At 64.9% G+C, this 21,745-nt stretch overlaps 2 protein-coding genes across 4 annotated transcripts; one reads left to right on the top strand and one right to left on the bottom strand.

The window, feature by feature from the left end:
- Window positions 1–2,950: 2,950 nt before the first annotated feature.
- Window positions 2,951–4,518, top strand: LOC105818846. Its single transcript, XM_012654963.1, has 8 exons — window positions 2,951–3,052; window positions 3,149–3,253; window positions 3,351–3,407; window positions 3,497–3,556; window positions 3,663–3,727; window positions 3,873–3,930; window positions 4,203–4,252; window positions 4,332–4,518. The coding sequence occupies exons 3-8, from the start codon at window positions 3,393–3,395 to the stop codon at window positions 4,516–4,518; spliced, it is 435 nt and encodes a 144-aa protein (XP_012510417.1). The 5' UTR covers window positions 2,951–3,052; window positions 3,149–3,253; window positions 3,351–3,392.
- A 619-nt stretch (window positions 4,519–5,137) lies between these two features.
- On the bottom strand, window positions 5,138–20,150 carry ZDHHC8 (zinc finger, DHHC-type containing 8). Of its 3 annotated transcripts, none has more exons than XM_012655005.1 (11): window positions 19,946–20,150; window positions 13,431–13,552; window positions 13,113–13,270; window positions 12,855–13,027; window positions 12,524–12,626; window positions 12,106–12,197; window positions 11,802–11,943; window positions 11,488–11,608; window positions 11,288–11,397; window positions 8,961–9,958; window positions 5,138–6,089 (listed from the first exon to the last, which is right to left on the bottom strand). In XM_012655005.1, exons 1-11 carry the CDS (start codon window positions 20,047–20,049, stop codon window positions 5,879–5,881), a joined length of 2,334 nt encoding a protein of 777 aa, XP_012510459.1. In that variant the 5' UTR covers window positions 20,050–20,150; the 3' UTR covers window positions 5,138–5,878. The 3 variants fall into 3 exon arrangements, with proteins under 3 accessions (XP_012510459.1, XP_012510460.1, XP_012510461.1); XM_012655006.1 differs by lacking the exon at window positions 5,138–6,089 and adding an exon at window positions 6,586–7,746 and having other exon boundaries at window positions 19,946–20,148; XM_012655007.1 differs by lacking the exons at window positions 5,138–6,089; window positions 12,524–12,626; window positions 12,855–13,027 and adding an exon at window positions 6,586–7,746 and having other exon boundaries at window positions 19,946–20,143.
- Between the last annotated feature and the right edge of the window lie 1,595 nt (window positions 20,151–21,745).

Here is a 21,745-nt window from a genome sequence, read left to right on the forward strand (position 1 = left end):
AGCCAGGGCCACAGTGTCCAGCTAGGCATAGCCTGAACTGCCTCCCCCAGTGGCTCCTGCTATGTGTCCATCCCACGTGGCAATCAGCAGGAGAGAGGCCACTGGCAAACAAGGATCCTCGAGAAACTTCTTGGGACAGAAAGTGGAGCTGCCCCAGCAGGACGGCACGGGTGTCAGTGAGGCAAGGGCAGAATGGGACAGTCCAGAGTAGCCTGCAGTGACCTCCCCATTGCTGTGAGGGAGACAGCATTCTGAATAGTCAGGGCAGGACAGCAGGCGTCAACGGGCACCGTCTTGGCAGTGCCTCCAATGTAGCCCCCACTCCAGACCTTAGAACCTCAGTGGGAAATGCCTCCCTTCCAGGGGCCTGCCTGCCTCCCTTACAACTAGAAATAGAAAAGAAAGAAAAGCCAGACACTTGAGGACAGTGACTACTGGGAAGTCCCAAGACAAGACAAACAAAAAAGAACCAGAAAGGGAAGAGAGAAAATACAGAAAGCAAAAGATTCTCCTCTCCCCAAAACCCACTTGATCCCTAAAGCAGAACAGGATGCTCTGAAACGAGAACAGGAGGCACTTGAGGAACAGTAGAGATGGCTTGGAAATTAAAAACATGACTGCTGGAATTCAAAATGATTTAAAAAAAAAAACAGAGCGAGAGAGTGCGTGTGTGTGATGATTCAAGGACATCTACCTACAAGTAACAAAGACAGGTAGAAAAAAGGGAAGAACTCATAAGCTCGACCAAAAGGCCCAACATCTGACTACTGGGGGTGGGGGTCCAAGACGAGCAGCGTAAGAAGAAATTTTATCCAAGAAATGTGAGCCTCAGAGTGGAACACGCCCACCAAGTGCTAAGGAAACACCCTCAGCCATCACGAACTCCCAGAGCCGTGGGGGTCAGAGAGGGCCCCAGCACAGCCCACCGTCGAGGACCTCCAGGCCAGCCTTACATTCCCAGGGGAAAATGCCCTCGGACCTGATTCCCTCCCCAGCCCAACGTCCAGCAGGCATGAAGTCAGTTAGATGTTTCCAGACCTGTGATTCCCAGGTGACAGTCCAAAACTCAGCAGTGAAAACAACCATGATTTAGCCTGGGCTTGGTGGCGTGTGGTCTGAGACTTGGCTGGCCCTGGGGCCAGCTCTCTGGGGGTCTTGCAGGGCCGCGTCCCCCATCGTCAGGCAGCTGGGGGGACGGGATGGGATGACCTCTCATCTTGCTGCCCAGCCTGGGCCTCCCCTCGGAGGGGCCCCCAGAGCCTCGGAGAGAGGTGGAGGCCCAAGGCACAGGCATCTTGCAAACCTCTGCCCCAGACAGCTCAGTTACAGCCCACGGGCCAGAGTGGCTCCAAGTCTGCCAGAGCCCCAGGTGCAAAGGGACTCGCCTCTAGGGAGGAGACAGAGTCACCTGCAGAGACCAAGGACGTCGGGAGGAGGGCTGGGTGTTTCCACCACATCAGGGCTGAGCCAGCTTCTTGAGGATGTGGACTGAGGATGTACTTCCGAGAGCAAGGAGAGAGCCGAGACAGAGGACACAGGGGCTCCGGGCCTCCAGGGGGAGGCAGGACCCTCGGCATGTGGCGTGTCGGGAAGAAGGAACTAGAAACGAACCAGGGACTCAAGTCTGGCCCCAACATCGAGTGCTCCGCAGTCGCCAAAAGCCCCCCAAAGTGGTGAAGAGCAATCTGGAACCTGGTTGCCTTCGGCAAGGAACTAAAGGTCTTCATGCCTCGGTTTCCCTACCCACAAACAGAGGATAATAATGGCAATTCAATAAATAGCTAAAAAATAATTTTAAAAAAAATCTCAGAGATACATTAGGTTAAAAAAAAAAAAGCCAGGCTGTAGGGCTATCTCTCCTGTGTGGCGGGGCAGGGCCAGGGGCAGGGGCATATCGGGCTGCGCAGGGGATGGGCAGCCCGCGCCGGGAGGGGCTTGCAGACGGTGCTCTTGGCAGGGACGAGAGACGGGGCTGGGAGAGATGCTCGTTCTGGACACCACATTTGTTCTTGATTGTTTTTTGCACTCTGAATGTGTGTATGTTTTACATTTTAAGAAAAATAGCCACTGGCAGGGGGTGGAGAGGGGAAGAGCAGAGGGAGGTGACCAGGTAGGGTGACCTCAGGACTAGAGCCAGCGGGAGGGGCCCAGCACCTGGCTCTGGCCACAGCCCGGCCCATTGTGACCTCCCTAGCTGCACCCACCTTTGTGACGGTAGCCTGGGGCAGCCTGGGAGCCAGTGGGACCCCAGAGTGTCCTCAGTAAGAGGGTGGCAGGTCGGGCCAGGCCAGAGCCTGGACCTGGGGTCAGGAAGGGGTTGCAGGGAGGGATGGAGGGGCCAAAAACCGTGTGCCCCTGTGGCCACCCCCACCCCCCATGTGCCCCAGCCCCAGCCTCGAGTGGCCACGGAGGATGCCTGGACCAGCCCTGCCAGGGATTTGTAAGGTGGCCCTGCCTGGTCCCCCTCACCTCCAATCACTCAGTGGAGTCTGAGAAGCCTTTCCCAGCCCCAGGGGCAGGGGGTGGGGGGCCCAGGGTGGGGGGTGAGTCTCCTGTAATCTTCCTCTCCTGCGAAGAGGGAGAGATGCCACAGCAGAGAGCAAGAGACCCCACGGGGCCGAGACAAGAAGTGGGGGCAGGGCTGGCGTGGGGCTGGCCCCTGCACCCAGGCCGAGAGCAGGGGGCTCCCAGGCAGGGCCCTGCCCCCAGCTCGGGGCCCAGACTCTGCCCATGCCCGCCCCTGACGCCCGGGGCTGGGGCCCCAGCCTCACCTAGGGCGGCCCCCTCCCCGCTCCAGTGCCAGCCACTGGGGTCTGCAGAACAGTCCTTTCTGCAGCTGGAGCAGGAGAACCACAGCCTGGTGAGCCACTGCCTGGGCGGCGGGCCACGCCCTCCTCCAGGGAGCGGCTGTGACAGGCGCCCCCTCTCTGTCTCTCACCCCCAGAAAAGGCAGAACCAGGACCTTCGGGAGCAGCTGGGGGCCCTCCTGGGGCCGGGGCAGCAGTTCCTGCCCCTGTGTCCTGAGCACTCCAGCTGCACAGCCCTGGCCTGGGTAAGTGCGGCGTGGTGGGCCGGGGGGTGTGGCCCTGGGACCCCATGCAGCACACCCCATTAGTCCATGGCCACTCAACTAGGGGCTCTCCCATAGCCCCCTGAGCCAGCCGGCACCCAGCCCCTGGAGGAGCGGGCCCCTCTGCAGCTGCTGCGGCAGGAGCTATGCCAAGGGCACGAGGCCTTCGTGCAGCAGTCCCAGGTGGGCTTGGGGCAGGGGCTTCGGGGGAGGGGCCTCTGTGCAGCAGTCTCAGGTGGGCCTGGAGGAGGGGCTGGCCACCCTGCTGTCCCTCCCCCAGAACGAGCTGCAGCAGATCCGATTGTCCTTTGAGAGGAAGAAAATGGCCATCACCGAGGTGCCCGCCTGGCTGGGGTGGAGGTGGTGCTAGGGACCCTCCTGGCGGGTGCCGCTCTGCAGGTGTGACCCTGCCTCCCCTGCCCCCAGGTGTGGGATGGCGTGGCCGAGGTGCACATGGCCCTGAACAACCAGGCCACTGGGCTCCTGGTAGGTCCCCTACGGGCAATCCCCACGAGATGAGGGGTGAGGGTGAGAGGCAGGGAGAGTGGCAGGGGTCAGGGGACCTGCCTTACCTACCCCCTCTGCCCCCCAGAACCTCAAGAAGGACATCCGGGGCGTGCTGGATCAGATGGAGGACATTCAGCTGGAGATTCTGGGGTGATGTGAGGGGCCCGGACGGGAAGCTGTCCTGGTCAGGATGGGCTGGACCCACCCTTGAGCCCCAGCTCTGTGGCACCAAACCAGTGAGTGGGTGGTGCCAGGCTGGGGGGTATGGGGGCGTCCTGACAGTGTGGCCCCCCAGGCAGCGGGCCCAGTGCCGCGCCCAGGCCAGGAAGGAGCAACAGATGGCGTGCATGGCGGTGAGCCCCCACTCAGCACCCCTCCAGCGTGGGGATGGCCCCCACGGGCCCCGCCGGGGAAACAGGAGAAACAGGCTCAGGGGCAGGCCGGGGGTGGGGGCGGTGATCCCAGGAAGCAGAGATCAGAGCCGTCTTGGCAAGTGGCTTCAGGAGCCTCTCGGGGGAGGTGGGGTACAGCAGGGGAATCCCTGTCCGTCGCAGGTCCCCTGACCCAGGGACCTGGCCTCAGCCCGGCCCTCGGAGCAGGCTCTGACCTGGCCCCTCCCCGACAGAAAGGGAGGCCACAGCTGGGATGTTCCGAGGGCCTCACGGGCCAGCTCTGGTAGGTCACTGAGCGGGCAGAGCCCACCCCCGGACCGTCCCCACGGGCACCCCCTGCCCCTGACCGCCACTGCCCACAGGCTGCTTGCCCTGAGGCTGCTGCTGGGCACCCTGCTGGCCTGCACCGCCGCCTATGTGTATGTGGTGGACCCCGCGCCCTTCGAGGGGCTGGTGCCGCCCCTGCTGAGCCGTGCCGCCGTCTGGAAGCTCCGGGCCTTGCTGGGCCCCTTTCTGCGCCTCGAGGTGGACGACTTCCTGCCCTTTTAGGCGGGAGGCCCAGTAGCCCCAGCGAGAAGGAGGTCTGGTGGCCAGCGCTGCCCCGGCTGCCCAGTGGCTGTGCCAGCCCCAGCCTGTGGTATTGCCATGCACAGTCCCCACCAGGAGCTGCGGAGAAAGGTGGAGGTGGGGTCTGCCCTGAGGGCTGGGCCTGCAGCTGGACATAGAGTCATGACACTCAGGGCCTGAGAACTTGTCTCCATGGAAACAGAGGGGTGGGGGGGGTTGACGCCTTCTGAGACACCTGGTGGATGTGGCAGTGGGGGTCCCTCCACAGGGCACCAAGCCCCAGGGGTATCGCAGGAGGGTCTCCACTGCGGCAACAGCACAGTGAGGTCCCCCTGGGCCAAGCTCCCACCGGGGACCTCAGAGATCAGGTTCTCAGCCCTGAATCTGCTCAAGCCTCTCATGGAACCCCTGTCCCCACCTGGCCACCACCCCCACCCTGTCCCATCCTCTCCCCAGCCCCTCTCCAGCCCCTCATGTAGCTCCTCGTCCCTGCGCAGCCACCGCCCCCTCCACCCCATTCCCCTCCCCTCCCCGGCCCAGGCTCCTGTCAGTGCCCAAGGCTCAGGCGAGGAGACCACATTGATAGACAGCTGTGGAGGTAAACACCAAAAATTTTATTTGGGGAATTGAATTGGGGGTGGTACCCTTTAGAACAATAGAGAATAGCTTTGTGGCTTTCTTGTCCCAAAATGGGAGAAATAGAGCCCTGCCCAGAGTGGACCCCGGGACAGGGACCCTGTGCAGAAGGGCTAGCCGGGATACCACCCTGCCCTGTCCCAGGGCGTCCAGGCCAAGCTGGCCTGGGGGCCGCAGGGCTATGGGCTGCGGACCCCCTGAGCTCCCAGGTGCATCATCTCTGGGTGCAGGTGGCCCGGGGGGCCAGGGCAGAGTTGGCCAGGGGGACTTGGCGGGCAGGCAAGGGGGTCAGCGGCTCACCAGGCTGGCGGCTGCAGGAAGTTAAGGCATCTGTTCATGTGCTGGGGACGGGGTCAGGGGAGTGCAGTGACCTGCGGGGGCAACCTGAGACCCCTCCAGCCCAACCCGAGCCCCGTAGGGAGGAAGTGGCTTAGTCTAAAGTGCTTGTTGGGCACGGAGGCAGGGGTGGAGGTCCTGCTAGTCCCAGCAGCTCCAGGGCCGCCCTCTTGGGGTGTTGGACCCCCTGCAGCAGGTTGGGGACTTCCTGAGGTCACATGGACACAGGGTCACGGGCCCGGGCGGGCTGGGAATCAGTCAAGATGCGGCTGGTGGAGAACAGACACCCAGCCCACACCCAGCCCTGCCCCAGGGTCCACGGCAGCCTGGCCTCCTAGGTCCCCAGCCGGGCTGTCTACTTGGCGTCCTGCTAGGGGCCCGAGAGGCTGGGGAAAAGGCTGGATGCAGCCAAGTGCAGGCGGCACATGGCCCCGCGGGGGGGTGCCCCGGCAGCCGGGCTCCAGGGGGCCCGCAGTGGCGGGCGGTCCTCAGGGCGGCCAAGGTGGCACAGGTGCAGCCCGGGGGGCACCCTGGGCGGGCCACGCCGCCCCCATCCACGGCTGCAGGTGCCGATCCGCCCCCTGCGGGCCGTGGCGACCATGAGAAAGAAGCAGAAAGGTGGAGGTCAGCTTGGGGCAGATCTGCACACGGAGGCTCAGGGCACCTCGCTCTGGGTCCCAGAGCCCCACACACCTCCCAGCCCCTCAGCCCTGAATGTGTGGATTCCCAATACTCCCCAGCCTGGCCGCTGGCATTTGGCAGGCAGGAGAGAGTTCCAGCAAGGGCAGCAGCGGGTGCCCTGTGCACCCATCCCATCTCCCCCTTGTTCTTGGGTTCCTGGGTTCCCTCGGGGCAGCGCAGCCCCGCCATTCCCCAGACACTCCATTACTGCCAGAACAATGCAGACCCAGCGTGAGAGATGCTCACGTTTGCCAGCTCCCGCCTCCCGGGCCTCTGACTTGCTCAGGTTGGCAGAAACACCCAGAGGAACCCGTGCACGCCAGCCAGCTGGCCACCCCAGCCCCGAGCCTCTGCAGCAACAGCCCTGGCCTTGCCCAAGGAAAGAATCAAAATGACTCTTTTTCTTTTTTTTAATAAAATTATAGATATATAGATGTAGATACAAAAACATAAAACAGACACAACGCAAGCGGACGCTGTCGTGTGCTTACTCTCAGGTCCCCGACGCCAGGGGAAGCACTGACCCCTCCCCGATGTGCTTTCCACGCGGCGCACACCGCCGCTGGGCCAGGGCTGGGGGCTGGCATGCCAGGGGCAGGGACACTCCAGTCTGGCAGGGAGGGCCTGAGGGCCAGGGAGAGGGCTCCGGGTGTCACCCGCCCCTGTGGCAGCGTCGCCCGCGCCGGCTCCTGCCTGCCCTCTGTCGCCTCCCACAAGAGCATAAAGCAGCGGTTAAGGCTTCAACGAAGGGACGGCGGCGGCTGGAGCACTAACACATCGGACATGGCACAGCAGCTCAGCACACAGACATGGGGACATGCGCCCGCTGGCCGGGCAAGACGGGACACACAGAGCTGGGACCCCTGCCACAGCTGGCTGGCTGTCCGTCTGTCCACCCGTCTGTCACAACCAGGAGTAGACGAGCATGGACTCCCTGCAGAAGCACCGGCCCTGCCAAGCTACACGTCTCCAGTGGGTCCGTGAAAGGCAACGCATTAGGAGCAGCCTGGCGGGGGAGGCTGCGTTGGGAGGGTGGTGGGGCCCCAGGGACCCATCTGTAAGGGGAGTGGGTGGGGCTGTGGGATGCTGTGGGCTGGCCTGGCTACAGCCCGGGGCAGACGGCTGACGGGACCCAGCTGCACAGACCTGCAGCCCGGCAGCCCTGGGCCCAGCCTGGCCGGGGTCCTGCGCACCCCGGGAGCAGACAAGTGGATGGACAGGCGGAAGGCTTGGGACAAGCTGTGGAGGCGTGGCACTCGCTCCTGCTGATGTGTCCACACCGGCCGAGGTGGCCTCCTGTCCCTGGGGCAGAGAAGTCGGTGGAGGGAGGGCCGCTGGGGGCCCTGGTCCCCGTGGCGCCACGGCCGATGGGTGGTGGTCAGTCCTCACACCGAGATCTCGTACGTGGTTCCACCCACGCCGGACACCTTCTTAACCAGCGTGTGCCGGGTGGGGCTGGCGGAGGGCCCTGGGGGGCCAGAGACAGGCCCCAGCCTGGCCAGGCCTGGGGACTGCCCGTTAAGCTTACTTGGGGGGGTCTTCAGCTGAGGGTGGTCCCTGCATCAAAACAAGCACATACACGCACGCACAGGGTGAACACAGGACCACGCAGACCACATGGGACAGGACGGCAGAGACAACAGGACAGAGACGAAGCAGATGTGGACTGGAGCCTTGGCTGGCCCGGCCCCATGTCATGGGGCCCCAGGCAAGCCCTGCCCTCCTTTCTGAGCTTAGAATGTCTCACTTGGAGAGCGAGTGGTGGGGGCAGAGCCTGCCCAGGGAGGGGCTGAGCTGTCACAGGGCAGACAAACATGGTCGGAACTGCCACCGGCCTCCCAGTTCCTCGGTCTCCCCAGCCGGCACTGGCTTAGCCACTGGACCGAGAGCCCTGGGCCCCATCATACCGTCCTGGTCCCTGGGTGGGGAGCCCGGTGGTGACCCTGTCCGGCAACCCCTTGGCTCCTGCCTGGGGAGCCCCTCACCCCCTGGCTGCTGTCCACTCATCGCATAGCTGCCACCCTCTGGGTCTCAGGCTCTCACCCACGACGGCAGCCCCTTTGTGGCCAAGTGGCCCAGGCAGGGGTCTCCCCCAGAGAAGTCGTCTGCCGACAGGAAATAACGGAGCCTGTGCTGGGGCTGCAGAGCCCAGATGGGGAGATGCTTTGAAGGCCCCACATTCTCTGTCACAAGGCCTGAACCAGCCTGCTGTCTCTTGGCCTCGGTTTCCCCATCTATGAGCAGGGAAGCCCCTGCCTCTGGAGCCTACATGCCACACGGAAGACCAGGGCATGGCACCTAGGGCAGCATGTTTTGCTGCAAGGTGCTGTCGCCAGCCTCAGAAATGCAGCACAGCAGTCCCAGGAAAAGCCCTGAGTGGACAAGCACAGTGGCCAGGAGGGACAGAGTCATAGCCAGAGGACGCCTGAGCTGCCATGTGGCACCAGCCCCAAAGGAGGCAGCCCCAAGCAACACCCCCCTACCCCTATGCAGTGTTTGTGCTGGCCCTGGGAGAATGAGACACGGGGCTCAGCATGCAAATCTTCCTATTCTGTCCCTAGGGTGTGCCCAGGGTGTCCCTGGAGTGGGGCCACCCTCACATAGGCCAGCCAGAGGCCTCACGGCAGGATGAGGCCCACCCTCCCTGCCCTGTCCCTGGAGTCAACCACAGGCCTCTCAGATGACCCACGAGAGCCCAGCGAAAAAGGGCCCTGAGGCAGCTGCGTGGCTGCTCTGCGCCAGGAAGCCCACCCACACCTCCAGGCACCCACCTTTGCATGGCCAGCGAGGGCGGCGGCTCAGGGAGGTCCGTGTGGATGAAGGCGACGGCCTTGGGGCCTGAGAAGGAGGGTGAGTGGGGAGTGCCAGGCGGGGAAGGCAGACCCTGGCGCACAGGCGACCTGTGCGAGCCACTGCCAGGCCGGGTCCCCACAGCGTTGTTGTTGGCCTGGTCAGCTTGCAAGGAGGAGGAGGATGTCCGCGGTGCCCGGCTCACAGAGCTGGACAGCGAGGACAGCGACGTCTGCAGGGCAGGGTTGCGGGCGCCTCCAAAGCCAGGCCCAGCCACGAGGTCATCCCTGGAGCCGTAGCGCAGCACGGGGCCACGGGGGCCCTCGGATAGCACGCTGCCCTGCTGCAGGCTGTAGGAACTGGGCGCATCGTAGACACCTGAGTCGCCGAAGAGCGAGTCAGCCTGGGAGCGCAGAAGCCGCTCGCGTTCCTCCCTGTCCTTGCGCTCCTGGATAGACGCCATGATGGTCCTGGACAGGTTGTCATAGCGCACAGGCGAAGGCTCCCGTGGCCGGGGGCCCAGCACTGGGCTGAAGCTGCGGGGCGGGGGCCGTGGCGGGTCCGCAGCCCCAGGGTGCAGGTAGGGCGAGCGGTAGCTGGCCACGCCAATTGAGGGGTGGGCCGGGCAGACATGGCTGCCAGGCGAGCCCGGGTTGAGCAGGCTGTCATAGGAGAGGCTGCCATTGCGGTTGGGCAGCGCGTGGGGGGCGAAGATGCTGTGGCGGGGCGTGGGAGGCCCACCCTCGGAGCGCAGGGGCTGCAAGGCCATGTGGTCCCCGCCCCTCCGGCCTGTGGCCTTGAGGCTCAGGGAGCGCAAAGCACCCGAGAAGGCATCAGAGGCGCTGAGTGGCGGGGATGGTGGGTAGGCTGCGTGGAGGCCGCTGGGGCCGTAGTCAGGGAGGTCAAGGCTGGGCTCAGACACAAAGTCCAGGCTGTGGATGCTGTCATCCCCCAGGGTCAGGGAGTCAGGGCCTGGGACCTGTGGGGTGAGCAGCAGTCTCAGCACTGCCAACCCACCACCCTGCCTGCAGACGCCAGAACCGTGTGCCCATGGGAGGCTGCAATCCCAGGGACGGTACCTTAGCAGCAGGTGCAACCCACGCACAATTCAAAATACTCCTTTGGCCACGCCCACCTCTCCTGGGCCCACTTCAGAGGGAAGCCAGGGCAGAGTGGAGCGGCATGGCAGGCCCCAGAGTCCCCCAAGGGAAGACCTGGCAGGCCTGCTGCTGTCCACATTCAGGTGGGGAGGAGGGAGCATGTGGGCCACACCCAGGACAGCACCATGGCCCCAAGGACTGAGCCTTGAGGAGCCCTAACAATGGCACGATGACCTCGGCCCCTGTCCCCAAGCACCCCATAGCTGTGGGGCGGGGGGCTCTGCAGCATATAGCCAGAGCAGGCTGCTGTAGACACCCAGGGCTGCGCCCTCAAAGCCCACTCAGCCCAAGGGGCCCCTCAAGGCATCCACAGGGAGGAGAGACCTCTTCCAGCACTGTGACTGGGGCACGTGGGCTTGGGCTGGAGACAAAGCCTCAGGAACCTCAAAACCCAAAGGGGATGGAAGCAAAAGTGGCCTCAGTGCACTTGGCCAAGCAGACCAATTCCTCCAAGGATCCAGGAGAGCCCCAGGAAGGAGGTGACTGTGGGGACCCCCAAGCAGGACTGACCCTCCTGGGTGGCAGGGCCACCACACACCTGCCGGGCTCAGACCCTCACCCAGGCAGGCCCAGACTCACTGCCCACCCAATGTCCCCAGAGGAAGGGTGGGGCAGGATGTGGGCCCCGAGGGGAGGGGTCCCCAGGGTGGGGCCTGGCCACAGGCCTGCCTCTCATGGTAGCCCTTAAGGAGGGACAGTGCCCTGGGAACACCCAGGGTTGTGGACCATTCCGTAGGCCACCCAGTACTGCTGGCCACATCACAGTGACCACAGAGTCGTCACACGACTCAGGGAGGACGAATGCGCTTTCTCGAGCAAATCTCAAATTCCTCTGAAGCCTTCTGTGGGCCTCACAGTGGCCCCGGGTGGAATTCCAGGCATCCTGCACACACTGCTCCCAGGGGCAGCCACCCACCGGGCTAGGGCAGTGCCAGCCAAGGACAGATGCTGGGCCAGGCCTGTCTGCACCAGCCCCTCCCAGGACACCCCATCCTGCTCGCCTCCAAGGGCCCCCACAGTTCCCCAGGTGGGTGGGGCCTCTGGGGCCGGGGCTGGGGCCTAGATAGGGCGGGGCCTCCGTGGCTACGGTTCTGGGGCAAGGGCCTAGATAGGGCGGGGCCTAGTAGATCAGGGCCAGGCCTCCTCACCTGCTCACCCGGCCCGCAGAAGGGTGACTTGGGCCCAGTGGAGAAGGCTGGCCGGAACTTGTACATGGCAGGTGTCGGGGGGCTGGTCCTCTGCACCGACAGGGTGCTCTCTGGGGCGGTGGACAACTGTCAGCCTAGGGCTGGACCGGGGTTAGTCCATTCCCCCTGACCCCACGCCCGTCTGGCTTCCCCCACCTCACCAGCGCTGCCTGGGCGCGGCGTCTGCAGGTCGCTGCCAAATGTGCCGGCATCTATCTTGGGGGGCAGTGGCGGCCCCAGGTCTAGCGGCTTCTCATCCAGCCCGTCCAGACTGCCCTTGGACTGGGAGGGGGTGAGTCAGTGGTGGGCAGGGCTTGGATGAGGGGTTGGGGGTAACTAGGGATTCCTTCTTGCCGCCCTGAGACCTAGACCCTTCCCCAGAATCCGCCCTTCGAGGCCCCTCCAGCCTGTCTGCGTCCCCCCTCTACAAGAGCCTGCCTTCCCCCACCACCCCCATCCCAGCCCAGGTCCCCACCTTGCTGCGGCCCAGGCCGGCCTTCAGCCCATTGTCACTGAGCTTGACCTTGAGCGGCGCAGCTCGCTCCAGGAGCTCAGGCCGAAGGAAGGGCGGCTTCAGGCTCACGGCAAGTGGCAGCCGGGGCGGCTCCACTATGTATCTGCACCAGGGCAGAAGGGTCAGTGGCCAGGCACCTGCCGTGAACACACAAGGGCAGGGCCCGCCCCACCTGGCAAAAGCCGAAATGGGCCAGGCTGAAGGACTGGGGCTGCCCACCCATCCCCGGCAGAGACCCCTGTGCCACCCTGCCCCCGGGCCTCACCGGGGCGCCAGGGGGCTGCATAGCACGTGCTCCACGTTCCCACAGCAGCCTCGGGTGAAGGGGTTCACGCCCCCGCGGAACTTCCCCGTCACCTGTGGACATGGGACCCTCAGCCAGCCTGGCCACCCAGACATGGGGGGGTGGCTGGGGCTCCTCAGAAGCTGATCCTTGTGGGAGGTGCTTGGGCAGAGCCAGCGCAGGGGTGCCCCTCACTCAGGTCACCCTGGCCTGGCCCTGAGTCACCAGTGGCAAGTGTCCGCGGACAGGGAGTGTGCAGGGGGCAGGGCAGGAGTAGAGGCCCCTCCCACCACAGCTGCACAAGCCACCTCGGGTAAGGGTTCTCCCAACACTGTCCCCAAGCAGCCGCAGCCCTCTCGGCCCACTGAGGAACACCCCTGTCCCCCAGCAGGGTCTGCACCTGCTCGTTGGTGGTGCGCCCGCGAGTGACCAGCACCACGTGGAAGCCAGTTAGGCCGATGACAGGGATGAAGAAGAGGCCGGCCACACACATTACAGCCATGCTAGCCTGTTAAGGCCAATGGCACAGGCGAGGACACAGGAGACACCCTCACAGTGGCACAGAGCAGGTGCCTTGGACAAACACCTGCCCCTGCCCACCTGGGGATGGTGACCCATTCGCTAGGGATCCCTGGGCAGCCACCCAACTCCCGTGAACCTCAATTTCCCCTGTAAAATGTGTTCCCTGCCCACACTGCCTTTGTGACCAGGCACACAGAGACCAAGGATACGTGATGGTCGTGTGAGCAGCGCCCAGTCCCTCTGCATGGTTCAGCACGTAGACCAGGCCAAAGGCTACGACGCCCACCATGTGTGCACTGAGCGACAGCAGGAACAGGAAGAAGTAGCGGTAGTTGCGGCGCCCAATGCAGTTGTTGACCCAGGGGCAGTGGTGGTCAAAGTCCTGAGCAGGAGTAGCGCATCAGGGTGCGCGGCAGGCGGGGATGTGGTGTGGGGCTGGGGGGAGTGCAGGGGAGCGGGTTGGTCACCTCTACGCAGTTGTCACAGACGCTGCAGTGGGAACAGCGCGGTGGGCGGTAGAAGTGGCACGTGGCACACCACTTCATGCGGACCTGGATGCCTCGCACGTCCACGTTTTTGTATAGCGGGGCTCGGAAGTCATCCTCCTTGTCCTCGTCCTCATCCGCTGCAGACCAGGGGCCAGGCAGAAGGTGACTTTCCCAACAGGAGAGCCCCTCCCCAATCTCTGCACAGCCCACTCACTGGGAGCCCCCAGGGTGCTCCCCATCAGCCACTCACACTCAAGCAAAAATGAACAAATAAGCTGCCCCAGCACAGGGCCCTACCTCGGGGGAAGACGCCAGGGTCCATGAAGGTGGCCATGCTGAAGTTGGCCAGGACAAAGAGGAAGATGATGCCATTGTAGACAGGAACGGCTGGGGACACAGCTCGTGTCAACCATGGGCACCTGCAGTGGGCAGTAGGGTGATTGTGGGGGCTGGGGTGTAGAGGGGTGCAGGAGCATGTGTGCGGGCTGGGCCTGCAGGGCCACCACCAGTGCTTGGCAGGCATGGGGGAGGATGCTGCGGGCCCACCAGGAGACTCGGCCACGCCTCTGCTCAACCATCAGGGGCCCTGCACATCCTGCATGGCGTGCAGACACCCCCAATGCCAGCTCTGACCCAGCACCCCCCCGGGCGGACGTCTGTAACACAACTCACCGTGGAGGGAACTGAAGCTCAGAGGCCACGGGCCTGGGGTCGCACCATTTAAGAGGGGTGCCCAGGGCCAGGACACATACACCCTCCCACCCCAGCGGACTCTCTGGGCTCCTGTCCCGTGGGGGCACATACTGGGGGCGGGAGCATCAGATGGGAAACACGCCTGCAGTGCCTGTGTGCTATGGTGGACAGAGGACAGCGACTTGCGGGGCAGCTTGGGCCAGCCGAGGCCTCACCCAGCCCAGCAAGGCCCCGTCACCAGGGAGATTTGGGGGTGTGAGGAGCCCCCATCCTGGGTCAGTAAATGCACAGGAGTTGTCCCCCCACTCTGCATGGAGGGGCAACCCCCGTCCTGCCAGCCCCTTCTTTTAGTGAGTTTGTCACCTTACTGCCCAGATGGCAGCACAGAACACTTCAGGGACTGGAGACACACACGCCCCACACACACACCTCCCCATCTCACCACCCCTCAGCACCTAGCTCCAAGGCCGCCCCCTCTCCCGGGAAGCCTTCCAGGAGTCCCCTCCTTAGTCTCTCTGTATGAAGCTCGCACACCTCCCTGAAAAGTGCCTTCCTCAGCCCTCACAGGGCCTGGCCAGAGGCCTCTCCCGGGAAGCCCACCGGTCCCTAGGCCACGGAGCCTACAGCAGGGCCCTAAATGTGCCCACTCGGCTCCCAGGAAGCCCCTCGGCCCTCAGACTCCCCATCTCTCCCCGGGCCCCAAACCTTGCTCCTGTGCCACGCAGCAGAGCACACAGAGGTTCGCGCTCCTCCTCGCACCCAGGCTGCCTGTGGAGTTGGGGCCGAGGGGCTGCCAGAGGGGACAGGGCCCACGCACTGCCCACCACCCAGTGCACGCGGCCACGCTGCTGCACCCACACCAGCCTTGGCTGGGAGCCGGCCCCGCCACCCCGGCAACCACCTCCACGGCAGCAGAACTTCGCTATTTTTAGTGGAAAGTGAGAGGCTATTTAAAGATCCCGCTTCCCACGGCAGCAACCCTCAGCGGGGCCAGGAGCCGCGTGTTACCCTGCGTCTCGCCCAGAGCCGGCCCGTGGAGGTGGACGCCCGGCATGAGGACACGGGCTGCAGCCTCGTGGCTTCTTCTGCCGGGAGGGCCTTCCCCACCCTCGCCCCTCGGCCCAGCTCGCAGCCTTCCCTCCACCCTTCCAGCCCTGCCTGGCGTACAGGCCATACTCAAAACGTGTGCACGCCCGCAAAGCCACACTGTCAGCAAGGACGGTGGGCCCCTGAAGCATGGCCAGCACAGCAAGGCGGGATACCAGCAGGTGAAACACACCCGGGAGAGCAGCCTGGCCCTCCAGGCAGAGGTGGGGCCCGCGGAGCTGCCCACGGCACCTCCCGGCGAGGGCTGTGCAAATGAAAATGCAGCCCCTTATTTAAAAAACATTAGGAATTTCAAGACATCGATAAAAGAGCATTAAACCAAGCACAGACCCCATGGTGCCTGTGGAGCCAGCCTGCTCTGGGAGAGGAAGGGGCCCCGGGCCGGCAAGGATGGGCCAGACGGAGGGCGGGCACGGGGCCACCCCCACCCTGCATGGTGCACATGTGCTTGGCCTGCCAGGGCAGGAGGAGGGGGGATGTCCATCCTTCCCAGGTTACGAAGGAGGAGCTGAGCCCAGAGGCCTTGGGGCTGGTCTGTGTCTGCGCCGGGCTTCTAGCCTGCCCTGGCCCTGTGCAGGGGAAGGCAGGGCCGGAACCCCCACGCTGACCAGAGCTCCCCGCCCACCCAGGCAGGCTGTACTGACGTGTCCTCCCTTGAGCCTCGATTTCCCTCCTACTAAGTGGACTGGACAGCAGCCTGAGCAAGATGTCCCTGGGGTGCGAGGAGGCTATGCTGCATGTCAACAGGGCCACGCTTGGAAATGTGCGCTGTGGTCAAGCAGCACTGCACTGAGGTGCTGGCAGCCCCCGTCTGGCGTGGGCACCACCCACCTGCATGCCCGTAACGGCCTGTGTGCGGCCTCAGCAGGTGTCAGGGAACCTGGGAACCTGAGCCACTGCCCCCATCTCTGCTCCCCGGGCTTGACACAGGCCCAGGATCGGCCCTTGCCCTCTGCTATCCCCCAGGCACTGCCGCGGGGACCCCGAGGCCTGGAGCCCAGCTGATGGGACTGGCTCACAAGCCAGCCTGCCAGGGTCCAGGACTCAGGAAACACATGGCTCGGGGGAGGAGATGAAGAGCACACGCAGGCGCGTGCACAAACACACACAAGCACACTCCCGGGCACATGTGCACGAGTATGTGTGTGCACATGCCCACAAGCACGTGTGCACGTAAGCACACAGCCTGCTCTCCGGCACAGGTGCACATACACATACACCATCACATCCACACACAAGACATGTGTACGCACACGAACACCGCCTGCACAGACATGCACACTTATGGACACAGCGGTGCACACACGTGAACACAGACGCACCTGCACATTCGTTCACTCAGAGACGTGTGCATATGCACGTGTCAACACACATCCGCAGACACGCCTCTCCCCCCACTGTCCCCTCTCTGGGCCTCCCTCCCCTGTGGAGGGGCAAGTGTGAGGACACACGGGGACATGAGAGGATACTCGAGGACAGGAAGGATACACGGGGATGCTTAAGGACACACACACTCCCATGGGCAGGCCCAGCAGGCACCAGTGCTCGGTCCACACTTGTGCCCGTCCTAGGGCTGGAGGGGCTCCTCTGCCCGAGGGGACACCGCCCCACTCCCGCCCAGGCCAATGGTCCGACACGGTGAGCACAAGGCTGCCCTGCCGCAACGGTCAGACGGACACAGTGGGCTTCGGGCCCCTGGGCCAGAGCGGGGCATCTGGCCAGCGTGCTCCTGTGACCCCTTCCCGGCCGGCGCTGGCCTGGGGACCCCAGCCCTCCTCCAGGGCCACAGGCCGGGACACGTGCCTCCACTGTGGGCCCCACCCGGGCTGAGGCCCAGAGTCCCGCCTGGGCCGGCAGGGAGACACCGCCCAGGGGGGTGGCTTAGGAGCAGAATGTCCGCCACGGCTAAATGTGGAATGGAAAATTTTAACTCAGACGTTTTCATTTAAATCAGGTTCTTCATTAGCACCATTTGTGTCTGAGGGCAGCACTCACCCATAGGGCGCCGGGACCAGCGGGTCAGAAGCCATCTGCCCTGCTCAGGCCAGGGGGTCCTGGCCTCATGGTACCTGCACCCACCTGTCTGATCCCTACAGACACCTAGACAGATGCGGACACTGAGGCTCAGGGGGCCGGGGTACCCCAGGCTACACACAGCGAGTCTCACCAGGGAGCTCACACAGAACTTCCACCCCCAGCCATCCCACCCCATGAGGCCCCAGTCCATCCATCTGGGCCCACTGAGGCTGGGCTGGTCACAGGCCTGTGGGCTGCCCACTGTCCTGGGCTGGGCCCTGTCCAAGATGCTCCAGACAGACAGATAAGAGAGCTCAGCCTGGCCCCAGGTGCTGGCGGCTCACCAAGCAGCCCCAGCCCTCCAACATTCACAAGGTCGCTGTCACCCTGCAACGTGGCTCTGGGGGGCTAAGAGGGTAGGGGTGGGGGCCGAAGCCTGGCCTGGGGGGTCTTCAGCATCTGACCCAGCCTGGAGTTGTACCACAGTGTGAAGGATTTCTGGGGCCCAGGGGGACACAAACCCCACCAGGAAACCAGGGAGGCTTCTTGGAGGAGAGCCTCTGAGAGCTGCCCTGCACACAGCACGCACTCCATCCGCAGGGGGTCCCCACATCCAGGCACTGTTCCTTGCCCCGGCCTCTCCTGGAGACATGTCTGAAGGTCCTGCTGCTCTCACCCCCTGGTAAGCTAGCTGAGGAAGGCGGTCCTGGGTCCCTTTGGCCTCCAGCCCTGGGCCCTGTGTGACAGTGTTGCCCTCTGCTGTCTGGCACGCAGGGTGCGACGCCCATGCAGTGCAGAGAGGGGACTCGGAGGGACTCAGTGTCTAGTAAAATCTGAGGGGCAGCCAGAGGAGACGGCAACCCCCTGTGGAGGTGCCAGTGGAAAGGTGGGGAGGGCACAGGAACAGCCTGGTCCCCTCCCTGGGCACATGTCCCAGGCCACAGGGCAGAAGGGTGGGCACTGGGTGGAAAAGAGGCCTGCCCCAGGAAGGGGACCAGCCTGGCATAGCCACCCTGACCTGCCTGGGCCCGTGCCCACCCAGGAATCGGCACAGCTGTTGTGGGTGGCATCAACAGGCCTGGGCCCCGGCAGACCCCACTTCTCAGGAACCCAGAGGTCTTAGAGGAGCCTGGCAGAGCCAGGGTGGGGCAGGCCAGGGTCCAGGGAGTATGGCCTCAGCGTCAGGGTGCCGGGGAGGCTCCTCAGCCTCAGCAGATGACCACCGCACATCAGACCGGGGAGAGCAGCACCTCTGAGCCCCCATCCTGTTGCAGAGACACACGGCACGCCCCAGTACAGGGCCAGCCCAGGTCAGTGTGGGCCACAGCCGGGGCGGGGCGAGGGCACGGCCCATGCTGCCTCCAGATAGGAACCCACACTCGAGAGCATATGTCCCTGAGCCTAGAACCCCAGCTCGGAGAACAGAGGAAGAAGGCAGGGCACTCGGCACAGTAGGGGCAGCTGAAGCACCCAACGGGCCATGTTCGCAGGAACAGCATGTCAAGGACCCTCTGAGATCACATATGAGTGAACAGCCACAGCCACAGCCAGGCCCAGGTGCTACAGCAGCAACGTCTGGTGCAGAGGAGAGGAGAAGGGGGTGTCAGGACGGATTTCAATTTCTTTAACATTTTTTTCTCTGCATTTCACAAGTTTTCCATAGAGACCATACGTTACTTTTAAAGTCATAAGAAGGACACTGATTTGCACAGGAAAGTGAGAAACCCGCCACAGAGGCCCCTAAGGACAAGGATGGGCTGGGCCCATCCCTCCAGAAGCCTCAGTGGGGTCTGTCCCCCTGGGCCAGGCGCCCTAGGCCACCCTCTGCCCTCCCCCTCTCTGCCTGCCACCAGCAGCATCTGAGTGACAAAAACACACCGGCTCGCCCAAGCCAGAAATAAGCCCATCCACACAGGCCTTTTTTAAACCCGTTCTTGGCAGCCTGCAGTGCCCACCCAGCCCCAGCCTCCAGGTAGGAGCTCTCCCGCCTCCACTGGCGCCCAAGCGGACTAGCTGTGCACATGGCGGCCAGCCTCTCTCTCAGGAAGGTGAAAGGCACCAGGCAGCTCCTGCCCACCCCGCTCCCACTGCACACATTCAGGGGCCAGGCCACCTCTGAGCAGGTAGCCACCGCTTGGGCCACCCAGGCCGTGCCGTGGCCATGGCCTTATGGAAGAGGGTAGGTGGTTGAAGGTCCAGAAACTGAAGCCTGGAGCCCCCAACCTCTCCTTGTACCTGAAGGAGCCCTGGGGTGACCCCATGGCATGGAGGGAGGCGGAGCTGTCAGCCAGCCACTCTGGTCTGCCAGCCAGCCTGTGTCTTTGGTGAGGAAGTTGAGGCCGGAGGGGCCAAGTGTCTGCTGGCCTGGGTGCTCCCTCCTTGGAGGTGGAGGCCTGGCCCCAAGGGTCCCAATGCCCGTCCTGGCCAGGTCACAGAGGTGCTGTGCCAACAGGGGTCCCTGGGTGTGTCCTGGCCTGGGCCTTCCCAAGAGAAGCCAAGGGCCAGGCGGGGGTTACCAGCAGCTGTGAGGCAGGCATGTGGCAACAAGGCCAGGCCACACCTACGTAGAAACGACTTGGCTCTGGCCCGGGGCAGGCGGCGGGGAGGGCACCCAAGAGGCACTCACGGCTGTCTGCAGGGAGGGCTAGCGGTTCTGGGCATCCCACGTCCCCGCACAGGGCACCCATGGGGTGGGAAGGCTGCAGCCACACCCTGGGCAGCCTGGCTTACCCCCCTGGCAGGCCAGTGCTCCCACCCAGGGCCTGCCTGGCACACCCTGAGGTGCCAGCCAGTGACAGCGTCCCCACACTAGACTCACCTGTCCCTGGTCCTCCAGGACGCCCGCACTGGCTTCGGCCCCCAGCCCAGGGTGGGGCTCACGTAGCCCGCAGGCAGCGCCCCGCCTGCCCCACTCCTGCCCCCGGCCCGGCCCAGCCCACCCGCCTCTGCCCCTCGCTGCCCTGCGCCGCCCGTGCCCGGACGCGGCGCTGACTCACGTGAACACGAAGAACAGGGTGCTGGAGCCGACCAGCAGCGCGGCGGCCGTGGCCACCGGGATGTACTTGGCGGGTTTGAGGCGCGTCCCGGGGCTGCGGGGCATCCTGGGCGCCGCGCCGCCGCATCCCTCCCCGGGGCCGGGCGGGCGGGGCCGGCCGGGGTCGGGCCGGGGTCGGGCGGGCGGGCTGGACGCGGCGCAGGACCCGCGGCGGCGGCGGCGGCGGCGGCGGCGGCGCAGGCGGAGGAAATCCCACCCCACGGGCGGCGGCGGCGGCGGCGGCGCGCTGATGTCAGCGCGCCCCTTAAGGTGGACTGGACGGCCGGGACCGCGAGGGGGCGGGGCGAGGGGCGGGGCTGGGAGGGCGTGGCGGCGGGGGGCGGGCCGGACCGACCCCTTCCTCGCAGCCCCGCCCGCCGGCCCCGGGGGGTGCGGGGGCACTCGCTCGCTCGCCCAGCTCTCCGAGGCCGCGCAGCCGCACCCTTGCGGCAAAGACCAGACCCTGGTCCCGGCCCGCAGGCCCTGGCGCGGCGGCGTGCACGGGTCCCCTCCTACGCCTCTTTTCTGTCTTCTTCCTAAGCACCCCCGGGCGCGTCCCCGGGGCAGGCTGCCGGCCCCGGCTCCATGCCGCTCCTGGGCTGGGTTGACCGCCTTCCACTGGGGCCCCTGGTACGCAGCGGGCACCGGGAGACATTGAGGGCCATCGTGGTGGTTGGTCTCTCGGCTGACCAAGCCCAGCCAGAGGGCAGGGACAGGAGGGCGGGGCGCGTCCCTCCGCTTCCTGGCTCCGCCTACGGGCCTAGGAGTGTGCCAGGAAGACCTCAGCGCGGGGCCAGCGTTCTGTCCCCCGAGGCGGGAGCCTCCCGGGACGCGCAGCGCCCGGCCGCCCGATAGGCCGGCGGCGGGCCCACCTCCCGCAGGAAATCCCACCCGCCGGCGCCGCGCCGCTGCCGCTTAAGGTGGACCGGCGGGCGCCGCGCCCACGGCCCCCCCAGGCGGACCATCCGGCCGCGCCGGCCTGAAACTCCGCAGCCTCCCCAGCCAGGGTCATTGTCCTCATCCATCCAACACGCCCCCAGCGCCCCTGCGATGAAACCCAGACCCACTATACCCTCCCCAGGTGGGAATCGGGAATCCCTTGCCTAGGGAGCCCCATCCCCGCAGGGTGGGTGGCCAGGGTTGGGGGCGGGTTAGAGGAAGGAACCCAGGACCAGCCCTGATGCGGTCAGCCACCCGACAGCAGAAATGGGATAGGCTTCATAAGGAACACCCCCACTGTAACCTCTGCTCTGAGGGGTGTCCCACTCCAGGAGGCCAGAGCTCCCCTGCACTGATGGGGGTTCTGAGGTCGTGGAGGGGTCTTAGGACGTGGTGAGCCAAGAGCAGACGCTGCTGGAGCAGGCACCTCCTCACCTCAGCTCGGGTGGCCTCCAGGGCTGGAACACCACATGCCAGCCAGCACACCTACCCTCGCCTTGTCCTTGCTCTCACAGCCCAGCACGAAGACACTCCAGACCCCCAGGAGGAGCGGCCCTCCCAGCAGGTGCCCCTCTGGTGGCACACCCACTACACGGAGCTACACAGAGCCACTCAGGTCCAGGTCTGACTCCACACCTGTGCTCTGCAGGGTGCCAGGACAGTCACCCTCCTCCACTGGGCTCAGAGCCCTGGAGAAAAGTGCCACATGTGGGCAAGGCAGAAACAGGCTTATGCCTGCTTGGTGAGACCCCTTTTACTTACAACTGAGGCCTGGACAGAGAGGGGTCCTGGGTGGTGCAAATCCAGCTACAGAAGACAGAGA

This window comes from Propithecus coquereli, unplaced genomic scaffold (genome assembly GCF_000956105.1).
Source record: "Propithecus coquereli isolate 6110/MARCELLA unplaced genomic scaffold, Pcoq_1.0 Scaffold456, whole genome shotgun sequence".
NCBI classification, from domain to species: Eukaryota; Metazoa; Chordata; class Mammalia; order Primates; family Indriidae; genus Propithecus; species Propithecus coquereli.